Raw genomic sequence first — 16331 nt, 5'->3', positions numbered from 1 at the left:
GACAAGATGGGTTTTTATTAAGCAGTGAAATTAATCAAATAGATTTTACTTAAAGCTCAAAAATATATTTGCGTAATAAATTATTGATGCCTTCTCAATTTTCCCCCAGTATTGTGAGTCCTTTCTGTTGTGCATGATAGAGGAGACCTGCTGAGTTTGCAAATAATTGACTTGAAATTGCTTCAAATAATTCTGCTTTTTTGGCTTTTTTTGTACCTAATCAGAATTGATGTGACTGAAGTGCAAATCTTCATAATAATCATGCATTTACTGGCGGTGATTGGAGGACCACCTTTTTGGCAATCAATGGTAATTTTGCTCATATTGTATATTAAGTTTAATGTATATTTCTGATTATTCTGCTTCTTGTCTTGTTTCTAATCTGGTATACATCTGGAAGAGCACTATATTTAGAACAGTATCAGTTTCTTTTGGGAGAGAGAGAGATCTCATTTTCCCATAAGGTTAAAAGATTTATGGTCTTGAAGAACTTGAATGAATTTCATATCTAAGAAATGGCAATGCATTCTGGTTTTACCAGCACCACATGAAAAACAGTCATTCTTTTGCATGCTGTACCATCATTCATGTAGAATGGTCCAAAATGACTTTACAAACTTACTTTTACCAATAGAAAATTACTTTGTCTACCAATGAAAACCTGCACCTCTGGGTGAACTGTTTGACATAGATATCAATAATATCTAACAATTTTAGGTCAGAAAGAGAAGAATACTTTATCAAATTGAAATTACAGGGGGAATTTTTGGAATGCAGCATGTAATTGCCCATAATTGCAATTGGTTAGAACACAGGTGCTAACACTCTCTCCCTTATGAAAATTGCCTTAAGATTTTTAATGACTGTGGCCCCAATCCTGTAAGCTGATCTGCATGGTTGGATCCATGCACCCATACAGACCACAGTTGATTTTACTGAGGCTCAGTGTGGGTATAAGGTACTGCCTATTTGGAGCAGCTTGCTGGATTGAGGCCTAAGGGTGCTCAGCAACTCAGTTTTATATATCAGCACCATCTAAAACCATCCTGGGGTGCTGGTGCAGAATTGACTCAGAGAGGAATGTGCTACATAATGAATTGCCAGCGTTACCTTCTGATGCATGATTTTCCTGAAGGTTTTCCATTTAGGTGCTGACCTGGCCTGACCTTGCCTAACTTCTAAGAGCTAATGAAATCACTTCCTAAAGTGGTCTGAAAAAATTCTCATTAATTTTAGAAAAAAGCATCAAAATGTTCAAAAAACAATTCAGTGACTATTTTAGGGTGAAATATGTTGTGTTGTAGCACAATTAATCTGTTACAACCAAATAGATCCTGAAATCTACACTGCCATATACAGGATGCCCTAAATAGGGGCCTGACTCAGTTAAAGATTTGCCAGGCTTCTGCCACAGAGTAATATTTTGTGTTTATTTCTGTTTGAAAGACCTATTTTATTTAATGAAAATACCTCAGCTGTATACTCAAACATTCCACTTTTCCCTCTAGTAATTAAAAAGCAGGCAAATTCTGAGATAGTTAACTGTCTATGCTGTCATCCATTATTGCTTTTATTGGCCTTTTGCACCCAGTAAAATATGCAGTATACTCGCTTCCTTCTCTCTGTCTATGAAGTTTCTCTTTAAATCTGGCTAAAGCACTACTACATTCTGTAAGACTCCTGGAATCCAGTGTTTTCTGAGAGATGGTGAGTATTATTGCAGGTGAGATTCTCATTTGGTAGGTTGCAGTGGAGTAGTGAGGTTGGTGCAGCTCTTAATAGATAATCCTTTGGATTTTGTTCCTGTTATACTGGAAGTGAAATAAAATGCAACAATTACTTTCATTACTTAGTAAAAAATATTCTTTTGTTGAATGTGCTGGGTATAGATTTTATGTAATGTAAGATAGGTCTGGTTTTGAGCTCAATAACTGTTGTTATTCCTGGAACAGGAATAATAGATAGAAAGTATTTGTATTTCTGAATTAAGGGTGGAATTTGATCCCTGTACTCCAGACCAGCACTGAGCACTACTCAAGTCCCACCTGAATTATCAAAATAAAGACTTTACGGGTGCATGAGCCTTGGGCTGGTCCTCTGCACAAGGGTCAGTTTCACCCTGATAGTGTAGAGTGGTGAAGAGGTGTGAGCATGAGCCTGTGAACTCAGAATTTATATCCCAGCCTTGACACCCACTCACTCTGTGACACTGGGTAAATTACTTAAGCCTTCCTTATCTGTTTCCTTATCAGTAAAATAAGGATAATACCTCACATGGGCACTGTTTGGATTAATTAATTAGGGTAATATTTGTGAAATGTTTTATAAGCGCTACGCGTTATTTTAATTCATGTAGTAAGTGGAGTTTGCCATACATATGAGAAGAGCTGAAGACCATGTAGAAAGGCAGTCAAGAAATTTGTCTAATGCTTTACTAGGCAAAAAGATACTCTCAGGTAATTGGAAAGTTTACAGGGAGGAGAAGTTGATTTAAACCTTCCACTATGACTAGCCCGGTTTGTTCTGCCACACTACCTTCTATGAATCTGAACTATGAAGGAAAAGAATCAAATCACAAGAAATATTTATAGGGAGAAATACCACTATTTAAATGTGTTCTCTTTTATGGAGTACTATCCCCTCAACATTGCTCTTCTGCCTGTCTGCATCTCAGTCGTGGTTCGCTCCACTACTTTATTGTACCTCACCCTCTATGAATCCTGTTTCATTGACAGCCACCAACATTGATGATAGAAGTATCTTCACATGTGGTACGTAAGTCTCTAATCCCTGCTCCCATCCCTTCTCTTGTCTCATCATTAACTATTCCTTCTCCTCTGCCTCCTTTCTCTCCACGTTTCATGTGTGCTGTCAATCAACTTTCTCTTGACCCTACTTGCTGCTTTAATGGTCTCCCTTCTTCCCTACATCTCCAACTTCCTGGAGCATGGGATCTTGATAACATCCAGTCAGAACTCCTCCCCCTTTTATTCTCACTTCTGCTTTGTTCTTGTTTCTGATTCTGATATCTTCTGTGTTCTGCCTTTCACCCTTCAACTTGTTCCCGTTCCTTGACCACATCTCATCTTGATAACTGTCATTCTTGACTCTCTCTCAGATTCCTCATTCTCCCTCTTGACCAGAGGTTTTGTTGATTGTGGACATGTTGAGCTATGGGTCAGTTATATGTAGGCTTGGAAGAATTCCATTTTTATTTCTTTATAATTTTGATGGATTATATTGATGTTTATTTTTAAGTTAGTTTTTTTTTCCTCCAATTTTTATCAGTTTAAATATTCACCGTTGTGGAAATTATGGGAAGGTCAAATAATGGGGGAGGGTGTCAGACAATAATTATCTAATGACAGGAGACATAGAGATTCAAAAAGTTAAAGCTTTACAACCATTAAAACGCAAATTGTCAACATCACATGTCAAAATATTCAGAGGATATACCCTTAAAACTCTAAGTTCTCAAGTAGCATTTCTCTTACTTTGCCTATATGTAAACTTTGATTATTGTCTATGGTAATGTTTTTTTCATTGGCTGGTGTGTGCAGTGAAATTGACATTTACAGCTCAAAATCTAGTTCTTCCAAGCCTAGTTATAGGAGGTAAACGGATTAAAATGAGTCATGAATAAGTGTCCCAAACTCATTTTCCCTTACGAAGGAATCTGGATCTGAACACTGGTTGCCCAAGAACAGATTAGAGCACTTACCCATTGTGACATTTATTTTTATTGACATGCTTACTTCTCTGTGGCAGAACTTGAAACACCATTACTTTTAAGCAGACTGCACTCTATTTTTGAAGTTGGGTATCCTGCTGTTGCAGCGGCATAACCAGTCTTGATCAACTTCAAAGGATTTAATAGAGAAGCATACTTTATCTGAAGAAGATCTGACCTGGGACTCTTTTCAGCACTATACATTCAGTCCTACTAAGTGTTACACACCTTTAACTCCCACTGAAGTCAGTGGTCAACACCTGGCAAGATCAAGCTGTGTGTAAAGGGCAAAACTATAGTATGGGCTACAATTCTATGTAGAATACCAAAGAATAAGTAAACCTGTGGCTTTATCTCAGCCTCCGTTAGCTAAACACTCTAAAGACAGAAGTGTTAATAAAGTATGAGGATCATCCTCCAGCAGAACTCTATCTCTTGTTTCCTTCTTTGACTCACGCCATCCATTTGTCTCCGCCGTTCTTAACCTTTGCATAATCTTTGACTCAGGACTCTTCCCACATTTACTTTAGCTGCAAATCGGTTTTGTCACGGCTTTGCAACATTAACTTCCTTCACTCCACCACTGTGGAAGTCTTTGTCCTAGCCTTCATCTCCTATCACGTAGGGTCTGTTTACGCTGGGCAAAAATAGGACCTTGTAATTAATCACTTGGTGCAGTTCCATCAGTGATAGCAGTGGTGGGAGCCGTAATATAGATATGGCTCAGGTGGAATCAAACATTTTTATCATGATGTGGTCTCAGCCTACTCTGAGCCCTGTCCACGTTACAGTTTCCACTGTCCGTATTGTACATTGTTCCTGGAGCTGCCCTAGTGGTGAATTATAAATCCTGTTCTTTTGCCAACATACAAGATCTCTTGACTGTTGCAACTCCTTTCTCTGTGGCATCCTGAAACCTCCTCTGTACAGATTCCACCGTGGGCAGAATGCTGCTCTTGCTCTTCTCTCCTCACATATACAAAGAAGCGCAACCCCATCACCCCATTCTCAAATACTTCCACTGACCACTGAAGAAAGCATCATTATCAAAACAGATGGCAGCACAGCCGGGCTGTTTAATAAGAGTGGTACAAGCTCTGGAGCAGCTCTGAGAGTAATGGTGTGTTTGTTACTGAATTGTTCAGTTCAGCTAGCTCTCTTCACTCTGTTGCGGTTTCACTGTCTGAATCCTGTCTTTGAGCAAAAGTGCAGAGTAAGCAGGCTGGGTAGGAGGGGTACCTGAGATTGTTCAAAAGAGCATAATTAGAACTTCCTGCTCAAGGGGAACTCCAGAGTGCAGAGCAACAATCAGGTGAGGTGCTGTTACTCCTCCTCCTCCGCTTGGTATTGGTTGTAGGCTCCATATGGGCAACACATGGATAGAACTACAGAGCCAGATTAGTCTCTAACTGCACCTTTTTCCACTACATGCATCCGATGAAGTGAGCTGTAGCTCCCGAAAGCTTGTGCTCAAATAAATTTGTTAGTCTCTAAGGTGCCACAAGTACTCCTTTTCTTTTTGTGGATACAGACTAACACAGCTGCTACTCTGAAACCTGTAACTGCACCTTGTAATTCAACAAAAAATCTGCTTGAACCCACTGAATTCTAATCCCAGTTCCAGCCACTCATTCAAAGTGAACTTGGCTGAGTCACTTGCTGTCTCTCTCTAAAATGGGGATAATAAAATATCAAAGATGGGGGTGTGTATGGTCTGATTGTTGTTTGCACAGTGCTTTGAAGTTGTAAAGCATGATGTAAGTGCTAAGAATTATCTATTAGAAAAGCCTGAAAACCAGACTGGGCATGCAATTCAAAATACTAAAATAAAAACAACTTGAACCCATTTAGGGTCCCATATGAAATAGACATATGGGGATGTTCACTACGGCGCATGTTTACTCATTTTGGAAAAGGTATGAGTGTAGATGCTTGTTACTGGAGGGTTCAAGTTGTTCTTTAGCAGTTGGATAGATAAGGTTGGACTCTTGTTGCTGGGTGGTTCCCTCTCTTCTTATAATTACTTCTCCGCCCAAGGCACTGTGTCGAAAAGATGAGAGAGGATTATTAGTCTTCCTTCCCAGCCCATCTTGCCCTCATTTCTCACTCCCTTGCTAACAGCCCAGCCACCCACTCCCGTCTTACTTTGAAAAGTAACCTTAGCGGCTGGTTGCCTCTCTGCTGTTCCCTATCATGCCTCCTCTCATGACACCTTGTCTGTCCTCTGGGGTGTGGTCCAGTTTATGGGTCTTCACATCTAATCCCCACTGATATCTGGCTTCACCCTGCACTCAGGGCTGGGATACTAAGTGTGGGGTCTATCCTTTCACCTGTGCTAGGCCTCTGTTCTCTCCGTGCTGAGGAACCCCGGCTCAGGTTTTAGAGGTTGGTTGATAAGTGTCCAGCATTGTGAAGGATAATATTAGGAGAAAGGGATTCTGCTCCATGTCTGCTCTTCTCTGGTAATTAAATATAAAAGCAAATGGATCAGGGAATTTTGCTGATATGGCGGGTGAGAAAAATTCCTCCCAAGTTTCGTTCGTAGAAATTTAAACCAATATTGACTAATTTTGGGGGGAGAGAGGAAAACCCAAGTGGAGTTAGAAAAGTGGAGTGTTTGAGTTTACTTGAAATAGGTAAACACGATTTTAGATTAATTGTACATATTTTAATCTTTTTATTTCTCTATTGTCAAGATTCCAGTGCTGAATATTCAAATGAAAATATTCCCAGCTCTTTGTACTGTTGCAGGAACCATATTCTCCTGCACAAACTATTTTGGTGTGATCTTCACAGGTGGTGTTGGCAAAAATGGATCAACTATAGCTGTGAGTGCTTTGTTTTGCTTTTATGAATCTATTATGTTACCACCTTTTCTGAGTGCTCTGTAGTTTGCATGATGGTTTATAGAAAATTGATATGCTTTCAAGTGTGTTAATGTAATGTCTGCTTTTGGTGTAAAATCCACTTTCACCTAGTTTACTAGCTTGAAAAAAGGGATAAATCTTGTCTAAATGAAAATGGTAGCTTTTGGAATTGAGAAAAGGTTTTAAAAGGATGGATTTGAAATAGATGAACGATAAAATCACCTCCCATGCTTTGACATTAGTCCTATGTATATACAAAATGATGGGGTCTAAATTAGCTATTACCACTCAAGAAAGAGATCTTCGGGTCATTGTGGATAGTTCTCTGAAAATATCTACTCACTATGCAGGGGCAATCAAAAAAGCGAACCAAAAGTGAGGAACCATTAGGAAAGGGATTGATAATAAGACAGAAAATGTCATAATGCCTCAATATATAAATCCATGGTACGCCCACATCTTGAATACTGTGTGCAGATCTGGTCGCTCCTTCTGAAAAAAGATATATTAGAATTGGAAAAGGGGCAGAGGAGGACAACAAAAATTACTAGGGGTATGGAACAGCTTCTGTATGAGGAGAGATTTAAAAGACTGGGACTTTTCATCTTGGAAAAGAGACGACTCCGAGGGGATAGGATAGAAGTGTATAAAGTCATGACTGGTGTGGAGAAAGTGAATAAGGAAATGTTATTTACCATTTCACATAACACGAGAACTAGGGGTCACCCAATGAAATTAATAGGCAGCAAGTTTAAAACAAACACAAGGAGTACTTCTTCACACAATGCACAGTCAACCTGTGGAACTCTGTGGTAGCAGATGTTGTGAAGGCCAAAATTATAACAGGGCTCAAAAAAGAGCTAGATAAGTTCATGGAGGATAGGTCCATCAATGGCTATTGGCCAGGATGGTCAGAGTTTGTCTGCTTGTGTTTGCCAGAAGCTGGGAGCGGATGACAGGTGATGGATCACTTGATGATTGCCTGATCTGTTCATTCCCTCTGAAGCACCTGGCATTGGCCACTGTTGGAAGACAGGATACTGGGCTAGATGGAGCATTGGTCTGACCCACTGTGGCTATTCTTATGTTCTACAAGGTCTTACCTTCTAGAATCCATGAATTATCCAAACCAGACTCCCTCTCTGATGCGCATGCTTTTTGTTTGGTGTTTTTGCTTCTGACAAGAATATGAAAGCTATTGACCTTCCAGAGGGGATAAAAGTAAAAGTTAATATTCTTGTCAGACTTCTTTCTTAAGGGACTTGTGATTTTTTTTGGGGAGTGGGAGGAGTTGTGGAAGGTTTTGTGAACTTTTTAGGAGAGTCTGGTTTTTGTGTTTGTGCCAGTTGAGTGAGTTGGACTAGTCTTTTTAGTTATATTTTGCTTTTGAGCATTGACATCTTAACAAAAATGTATTATCACCATTAAACAGACACACACATGTTTGGGCCCCTGTCATTTAAGAACAGAATCATTTCCTTCCTGTTGTACAGGAGTTAGAAGATAACCACAGCACCATTTTTTGCAATTTGAAGCCTTCTCCTCTCTTCCCTCCCCGTCGCCCCAATACATACATTTTTTGTTTTGTAGCTGAAACTGCATGTTTTCTTCATGCAACACACAATTTATGAGACCTTCAAACCAAAGGCTCCAACCACATTATCAGCTGACACCCTCAGTCACATTTCACTATTGGCACAAGTGAGTTCAGACAGGCACAATTTAATTTAAATAATATGCACACAACACATCTGTTCACTTGTGTGCACTTTTCATTAAGCTAACACTTTCTTCTCCCTCACTATAGGGAACAAGTGTCCTTTCACCCTTTCTTCATATTGGGTCAGTGATCATATTAGCTGCAATGATCTACAAGAAATCTGCTGTACAGCTCTTTGAAAAGCATCCTTGCCTGTATATACTTACTTTTGGTTTTGTATCTGCTAAGATAACTAACAAATTGGTGGTAAGTGTCTCGGAGTCGTTGATTCTTTTCCTTTATCTTTGTTATTGTATAAGATGGTCTTTATAGTTTCTCAAAGGTCTACCTTCCCCACAAAGTCAGTTTCCCTGAATTGATGAGCCACACCCTTCCTTCGCTGTATTAAAGTGATTTAATGCAACTTCTGTATATCCCATGAATCTGTAGTGGTTCTAATTGGTAGCTACAACCCACATTTTTCTTGAGAATTTGTCATAGCCCACAAAGGAATGAACCAGCAGCATGTAATTTACATTGCAATAATTTTTGGTGACATTTCATTAAAATATTCTATAAGGATGTCTTGTTAATCAGCTGAAAATATTGGGTCAAAATATATTTTGTGATTTGTTTAGAATACTGTGTCTGTCTCTCTCTCTCTTTTTTTTTTTTTAAATAGGTTGCACATATGACCAAAAGTGAAATGCATCTGCATGATACAGCATTCATAGGTCCAGCACTTTTGTTCTTGGACCAGTACTTTAACAGCTTTATTGATGAATATATTGTACTTTGGATTGCCATGGTAAGTAGGTCATTGTATTTTCTGTTTATCAATGATCTTTTTTGCATCTGCTTGTTTGCTCACACTCCCCACATGCATACAGAGTTTGTGCCAGTTGTGCACAGATCACACCCAGTTTTCACCAAGAAGCATGGATTTGGGAACCTTCTTGCCTGAATCAGTTTTAAACAGGGTTCAGGCTAATTTGGCTGAAACATGGTTTGGTTGGGCTTATGGACCCCACTCTGTTTAAACACAGTTTTAAAGCTATGTTGAATGAGCAGTACTCAAAGTCCTAGGTTTAGAACCCATTGGGGAGAAATGTGCTGAGATGTATTTTTGCAGGAACATAATTTCCACACTTTGGGGTGCACCACAGCAAAAACTCTATAACACACAAACCCACCGGTGGAATTCCTGAAATTCATGTAGTGTCAGAGCAATGATAGCTGCCAGGACCAGTCTCACAGAGGAAGTCTTGGCTATATAGCCATGTCTGTCCTTGATTAGAGCATTGAAAACCAAACCAAGTTCAGATCAGGCTGCCACTTTCTAGACAGGTTTCAGAGGAGCAGCCGTGTTAGTCTGTATCCGCAGAAAGAACAGGAGGACTTGTGGCACCTTAGAGACTAACCAATGTATTTGAGCATAAGCCTTCGTGAGCTATTGAATGCATCCGATGAAGTGAGCTGTGGCTCACGAAAGCTTATGCTCAAATACATTGGTTAGTCTCTAAGGTGCCACAAGTCCTCCTGTTCTTTTTACTTTCTAGACAGCCATTCTAAAGCGTGCTGTGCAGGTGTAACATGATTACAGCTGCTTAATCCTGTGAGCAGCTGGGAACTTCTTTCTGTACTAGCTGCAAGTGGTGGAAAAGCCCAGCTATTAGGGAATTACAGTACATTCACTTCATCCTCACTGGGGCGTGTGTTTTTAGTTGGGAGCTTGGTATGTAATAAAGGTTCAACCTGCATAAATTATGATGCTGAAACTTGATCATTCCCATTACAGTGGAACACTTTTAAAATACATTCAAATACAACGTTGTGTACATTTTGTCCCAAAGTAAGATCAGAATTCCACACTTGAAATCATGGGACCTCTTACAAAAACTTTCTACGGTCACTACAATTTTTCTTTTATTGAAATGTAGATTTAAATTCTAAGCTGAAAAATGAAGAATATAGGAATAAACCTTTAGTGGAGGGAGAGAAGGACTCAAGAGAGCAGTCCTTGATGCTTTTAGAGAGACTGTGATAACATGAAGGATAGATGAAACATGGTACATTCATGTCGAGTATAGATAGATCTAACACATGCCATTTTTCCCTTTGCAGATCTTTTCCCTCTTTGATTTGCTCCGCTACTGCATCAGTGTGTGCAATCAGATTGCTTCCCATCTGCGCATCCATGTATTCAGAATCAAGGTCTCTTCTACACATTCAAATCACCATTAGCGACTGGGTGGTTGCTGTGATGAGAAATACGAAACAAGTGTTTTCTATAGGGAAGAATATGAACATATTTAGGAGACTAAGGCAAAAGGAGCAGATAAGAACAAATCTAATTTATTATAATCAACGTTGTATAACTTTTATTCTTTGTTACTGGTAACACTCCTTAACTAGTCTTTGCCTATGAGAGAGTGAATTCCAAGTACTCTCCAGTCAAACATCATGTAGTCAACTTTACTGGTTCTGTGCCCAGGAAAGCATGCAGGGAGTAATGCTTTGTCTTTGTAATTACCTTGAAAACGGAATAAACGATCTATGGTGAATGGATCCCTAACAACTGAAATTTCTAATGTAGTATATTTACAAACTGCAAAAAATGTGCTTTATAATTTTAATATTTCATCATCTTAGTGAAATACTTTAGTGTCCACTTGAAATTTCTTTTACTAAAGAGCTGAGCTTGTAAAACAGAGAGATCCCACTAGCTTGTGTGGCTGAAATAGCTGAAGGGACTTTCAGTCCCGATTGAGGTGGTTTATTTGCTTACATATACTGTTCAACAGTATATTTTAGTGGGACCTTATTGGAGAAGGGGGTGACTATCAGCATGCAATATAGTGTGGTGTCTTTGTCCATTAATTTTTTTTTTAAATAAAAAAGAAAACTTATTTCATAATTTTCTTCAGTGGAAAAACTTTAAAAGCAAATTTTACTGTTACTTTTTTACGTATAGAATTTAAGCAAAAATTTCTTTCTGCTCTTTAATAAATAAGGAAATTCTAAGAGCTACAATTGTCTTTCCATGTGTGTCAGCTGCTTTGTCACACTGGGTTAAGTACTTGGTCTGATGAAGCAAAATCTGAACTGCTGTTTAGAGAGACTTTTATGATGCTTCATGTGTCTACAGTGCCTGTCAACCAAGCATCTCAAAGCACTTTCTTTGCTAATTAGCAAAGCCTTACAGCCCAGCTCCCGAAGCCATAGGCATATTATGCCCATTTTATGTGTGGTACATTGAGGCACAAGGAATCTAAATAACTTCCCAGTAGTTCATATTGGGTCTGGAGTAGGACTACTAAGAGTCTGGATTCTACTTCACTTCTCTAAGTGATAAGCCATACTGCCCCCTTTTAGGTATTAGGAGTTGCACAACCTCAATGTGTCAAATATTTCTCCAGGAATCTCTTCCCATATGATTGCTCTGTCAGAAGTCACATGCTGATCTAAGGGTGTATGTGCTGATGCAGAATTCCAGGACCAAAGCAAGATGTAACCTACTGAAATCAATCTAAACTGAATACTTACACCCCTGCTCATCCGTTGTATCCTGCCATTTAAATACTAAAATGAAAGGCAAAAGCCACTCAAAGGTACATTTGCACTGACTAGTCCATGAGTGGGCTCAGCTCAGAGCCACATCAGTGCATACAGTGAGCTGCCGGTTACTAGCAAGGGCACAGAAGACCCTGATCAAGATAGGAAATTTTAAAGTGCTGCTTACCAACTGCAGTCCCAGAGCCTTAAAATTCCTCTTGTCTAGCTATCTCAGAGACCACTGCTCCCAGTCTGATCCACTGCACCATTTGTGTTGGTCAGGAACAATTAATTGTTAATTAATCTAATGTCTCAAGGATGAGGCTTGAGGGAGTCAACATGAGGCCTTCACTTCTGGAAATACGTCTAAACTAAAGCCTGTCCAGGAAATGCTATAAGATGCACCTTTTCCCAGGCTTTTCACTAACTGGTAGCTCCAGTACCCCTAGTCTTAACTCTAGGAGGAAGATTTCCCATTTCTGCTTGTAAAGCTTCAGCATTACCAGGTGCTGTGGGGAGCTTGCTCCTTGTACTTGAGAAATGTTACTGCTCATAAAGTGTATGCATATAGGTACTGTACAAATTGCCTGTAATAAATGAACTTTGTCCTTATGCATTATGATACTGTCTCTATTTATGTGATTGCAGATTATTATAGATATATGGGCCTAAGGTTGTGGAATTAATTGAGAAACTGAACGAGATTTCTAAGTAAAGTGTATCATACTTCATAAGGCCAAAGAGACCGAATGTTGCAAGTTCAACCTTAAACTTTACCCTTTCTGATGTAGAATACAAGCAAGCACTGGGTGCAGGGCTTCCTGGAACGCATCAGAATAAGTACAAACCTCACTGTCTTGAAAACAAAATGTGACATACGGTGCTTTGAGCTACCCCTAAAAACCACACTACCAGGCAGAAAATTTCCCCTCTATCTAGGGGCCAATGAAACAAAAACATTGGTTGGTTTGTGGGTTTTTTTTAATTTATAAGACATCTCAAACTTATGGCAAAGAGTGTGATACAGAAACTGTGTCTATATACAGTACGTATATAGTCCCCATTTCTGTTGTGTCTGAACACCTCAAAATCTTTAATGATTTTTTTCTCAGAATGCCCCTGAGTGGTAGGGCAGTGCTATTATCTCCATTTTACAGGTGGGGGACTGAGGCACGGGGGAGGATAAGGCCCAGATACTCAAAGGCATTGTGGAGCCTAACTCCCATTGAAACCACTGGGAGCTAGGCACCTAAATGCCTTTCAGGATCTGGAGAGACAAGATGGGTGAGCTAATACTTTTTATTGGACTAACTTCTTTTGGTGAGAGAGACAAGCTTTGGAGCTACACCAAGCTCTTCTTGAGGTCTGGGAAAGGTACTTGTCACAGCTAAATACAAGGTGGAACAGATTGTTTAGCATAAGTAATTGGTCTCACAATATGTGTTACTCAAGGTGAAGTGACCTGTTCATACCGCTTGAGCTAGAGTACTAAAAAAAAAAAAAGGGGGGGTTAACGAGTTACTGATTGTTGTAATAAACCATAAACCCAGTGTCTGTATAAAGACCATGATTTTTAGTGTCTAACAGAGTTATGAATTTAAGCTCATCTGGGTTCTCTGGACATTACACTGATTCCCCACTGCATACTGAATCAAATTCAACTCCAGCCTTAATTTTCAAAGTCTCTCCCTTTCTGATTAGGATTGGCCATAATAACTCTGCTTCTCAGGGACAATATCAACCTTATAGGTTAGATTTACAGGTGCTGAGGACAGAGCCTGACAGAATCATAGATGGCCCATGACTGGAATTCACTCCCACAAGAGAACAGAGTGACCAAAGTCTCACCACATTCAGAAGGAATTATTAGCTCCACCTCTTCAACACCACAGAGACAGGAAAGAGGAGGGGAAAACTACACTTACTTCAGAGAACTGCACAATGAGCTACCCTCAAAATGGCTGCCACCTCCCATTTTCTCTCTCTACTGCCTGACAGCACCTCAACATGAAATGGGAAGATGTGGAGAGAAAGGCAGCTGACAGGCAAGGATGGCAAACGTGGGTAGCTCAATGTGCAGCAAAGCATGGGATGGACTAAGGTCTAAGGTAACTGCCTGACAGCAGAGGGTCACTATCTTCCCTAAGGACAGGGGTAGTCAGTAGGCAGACCAGGGGCCAATCAGGTCCTGGTCCAGGACTGGGGATCTTATGTACTATTGTAATACACCTAATAAATTGTGTACACACCTAGCACAATGGGGTCATGTTCCATGAGAGACTCCTAAGTACTGCAAAGAACAAATGCTCATATCTTTGGTAACATATAACACACACATCTGGGCAATCTCTAGGGTCTAAAGGCGGCAGTCATTTGAGGCATCATTGTGTAAAGTGAAAAACCTGTGTGTATTTTGGGAAAGAGTGCAGCAAGCTCTCCCATCTGTGAAACCATCCCAGCACTTGCAGGAGAGAGGTATCTGGCTTTATCCAGATAGTTCCTTCCCACTGGGGCCAGTCAAAACTGCAGGCAGTACCAGTTTGGACTCTGGCACTATGCTCCCTGTAAGAATGCAATAAAGAAAGGGGAGAGATGGACAAGCATAATTAAGCTCAATGCAGTCTCTAAAAGATGAACTGGAAAAGAGCTTTAAAATTCAGCATCCACAACAGGACAGAAGAGTACAGCTTTTCAGGAACGCATGCACCACTGAATTTTAACAATGCTGTCTCCCTACACTGAGCTGCCGATTTCCCATGTGCCCCAGTATGGCACACATCCCCCCCGAAATGGAGCTAGTGCAAACAAGCAACTTCCCGCCAAACCCCAGTTTGCTCTCCTTCACATGGTCTATTTTAGGCTTCCTGTTCTCATCAACGCCTAAGCCAACAGGTGCCTTTCAGGAAGCCTCATCAAAATCTGCGGAGTCGTTTTTAGCTCATGTAAGTCTGGAACAATGAAGCCATTCGCTATAAAAAGAACATGAAACCACCTTGTCAATGGGAGCCCTTCAGGAATACACATTGGGTAGAACGTCTCAGCTAGAAAATTTAGATTTTTTTTTAATAAGAATTAAAAATATTTCTTACTAATACATTTTATCTCAACAATTATTCTACATTCTTTGCCATTATACAGCAAGCAGATAATCCTCCCTTGATTTCACTCTATTTCTATGTAAGGTCCGTGATTGTCTTCCAGTAGGAACTCCTTGCTCTCCTTTGGCTAAGAACTGCAGTTTGGTCCACGGTGTCAGTTGGCCAGGAAAAAAAAAATCACACCCGTATTTGCTAGCGATATAGAAAAGAGGCTTCTCGTGCAGTCATGCCCTGAGAAAGAAGAGACTGGGAAGGAACTGGCGTTCTGGGTTGACCAGGCATCTCATCGTTCACAGGAGGATGGGCAAGGTTCCAGAGCTGCTCAGAGCCAGCAAAGCACAGGGCGCTCTGCCTTTGAGCGAGATGCTGACCCAGTCTGGACAGAATATTGCTGCAGGAAGATATCTGCCCAAGCCCAGCCGGGCTCCCCTCTTTCGGAACAGTACTTCAGGAATTTGTCCTTTGTTTCTTTTTTTGTTCTTGATATTCAGTTACTTTCTGCTGGAAATACCCTGTGGAAAACAAAAGCTGGGTCAGTTACACACGACACTGGAGTTTCATCAACAGTTGAGGTCATTGGCTGGTTTCTGTTTAACAACAACATGCTGTGGTAGGGATGCAGAAGCAGAGATTAGCCCAGCAAACTCCATAAGAACCAGAGAACCTGAAGATGGAGCTATGGTCATATTCTCCATATACATTATTATTGTACACCAATCGCTATGGGATTTAGGTGCTGAAGGAGGTAGAGAGGCAGGGAACAGAATCCAATGACTCCGGTCAATTTGCATTGGAGGGCACCAGAGCAGCAGCACTGGCTCCAAATCTACCTGCACCTCGAGCAACGATAGGCTGAAGCTGAACCAGCAGGGCAAGCATCACAAATATTGGGGATAAAATGGTACCAGATCCAAACTGAAGGGGATGGGGGAGTGCACTCAGAGAGTGCGGGGGCTCAGAGGTGCAGCTAGCTCAGTAACAGACACATTGTTGAAATTCTTCTTGAAAGTGGCAATAATCATCATCATAATACCCAGGTCTTATACAGCTCATTTTACAGATAGGTAAACTGAGGCACGGAATAGTGATGTGATTTGCCCAAGATCAGCCAGAAATCCAGTGGCAGGGCTAGGAATTAGAACGAAGCTCTCCTGAGACTCAGTCCAGTGCTCCATCTACTAGGCCATGCTGCATTACTTACAGTCCTGAAACAGGATGTGTGTGTGTCAGGGAATACACTGTAGAGAAGAGAATAAGCAAGGAGCGCTTTGCACTAGTCCTTTCCTCCTTGCCCTTTGACTGTATTCAATACAAACGTAGGCCAAGTTCTGGAGTCTGCAATTACCTCCTCCATCCAGGGGCTGCAGTGACGAAGAGACTAC

The 16331-nt window shown here is 40.5% G+C and overlaps 2 protein-coding genes across 10 annotated transcripts in view; one reads left to right on the top strand and one right to left on the bottom strand.

The window, feature by feature from the left end:
- The window catches only part of CEPT1 (choline/ethanolamine phosphotransferase 1), a 78870-nt gene extending 64856 nt beyond the window's left edge, over positions 1-14014 (top strand). For 8 of the 9 annotated variants that reach the window (XM_073319812.1, XM_073319814.1, XM_073319813.1 and 5 more), the window contains 5 exons: positions 225-309; positions 6427-6558; positions 8405-8563; positions 8979-9104; positions 10421-14011. In XM_073319812.1, the coding sequence (XP_073175913.1) occupies positions 225-309; positions 6427-6558; positions 8405-8563; positions 8979-9104; positions 10421-10540 (622 nt within the window). In that variant the 3' untranslated portion in view covers positions 10541-14011. Of the gene's footprint in view, positions 1-224; positions 310-6426; positions 6559-8404; positions 8564-8978; positions 9105-10420 lie in introns of all 9 variants that reach the window. The other variant, XM_073319819.1, reaches the window with a different exon arrangement.
- Positions 14015-14888: 874 nt separating this feature from the next.
- DENND2D (DENN domain containing 2D) overlaps positions 14889-16331 on the bottom strand; it is a 29574-nt gene continuing 28131 nt past the window's right edge. The window contains exon 12 of the mRNA XM_073319808.1: positions 14889-15461. Within this exon, the coding sequence (XP_073175909.1) occupies positions 15397-15461 (65 nt within the window). The 3' untranslated portion in view covers positions 14889-15396. The remainder of the gene's footprint in view (positions 15462-16331) is intronic.

The sequence above is a fragment of the Lepidochelys kempii genome, chromosome 21, assembly GCF_965140265.1.
Source record: "Lepidochelys kempii isolate rLepKem1 chromosome 21, rLepKem1.hap2, whole genome shotgun sequence".
NCBI lineage: Eukaryota > Metazoa > Chordata > Testudines > Cheloniidae > Lepidochelys > Lepidochelys kempii.
This window is presented reverse-complemented; position numbering and strand designations above follow the sequence as displayed.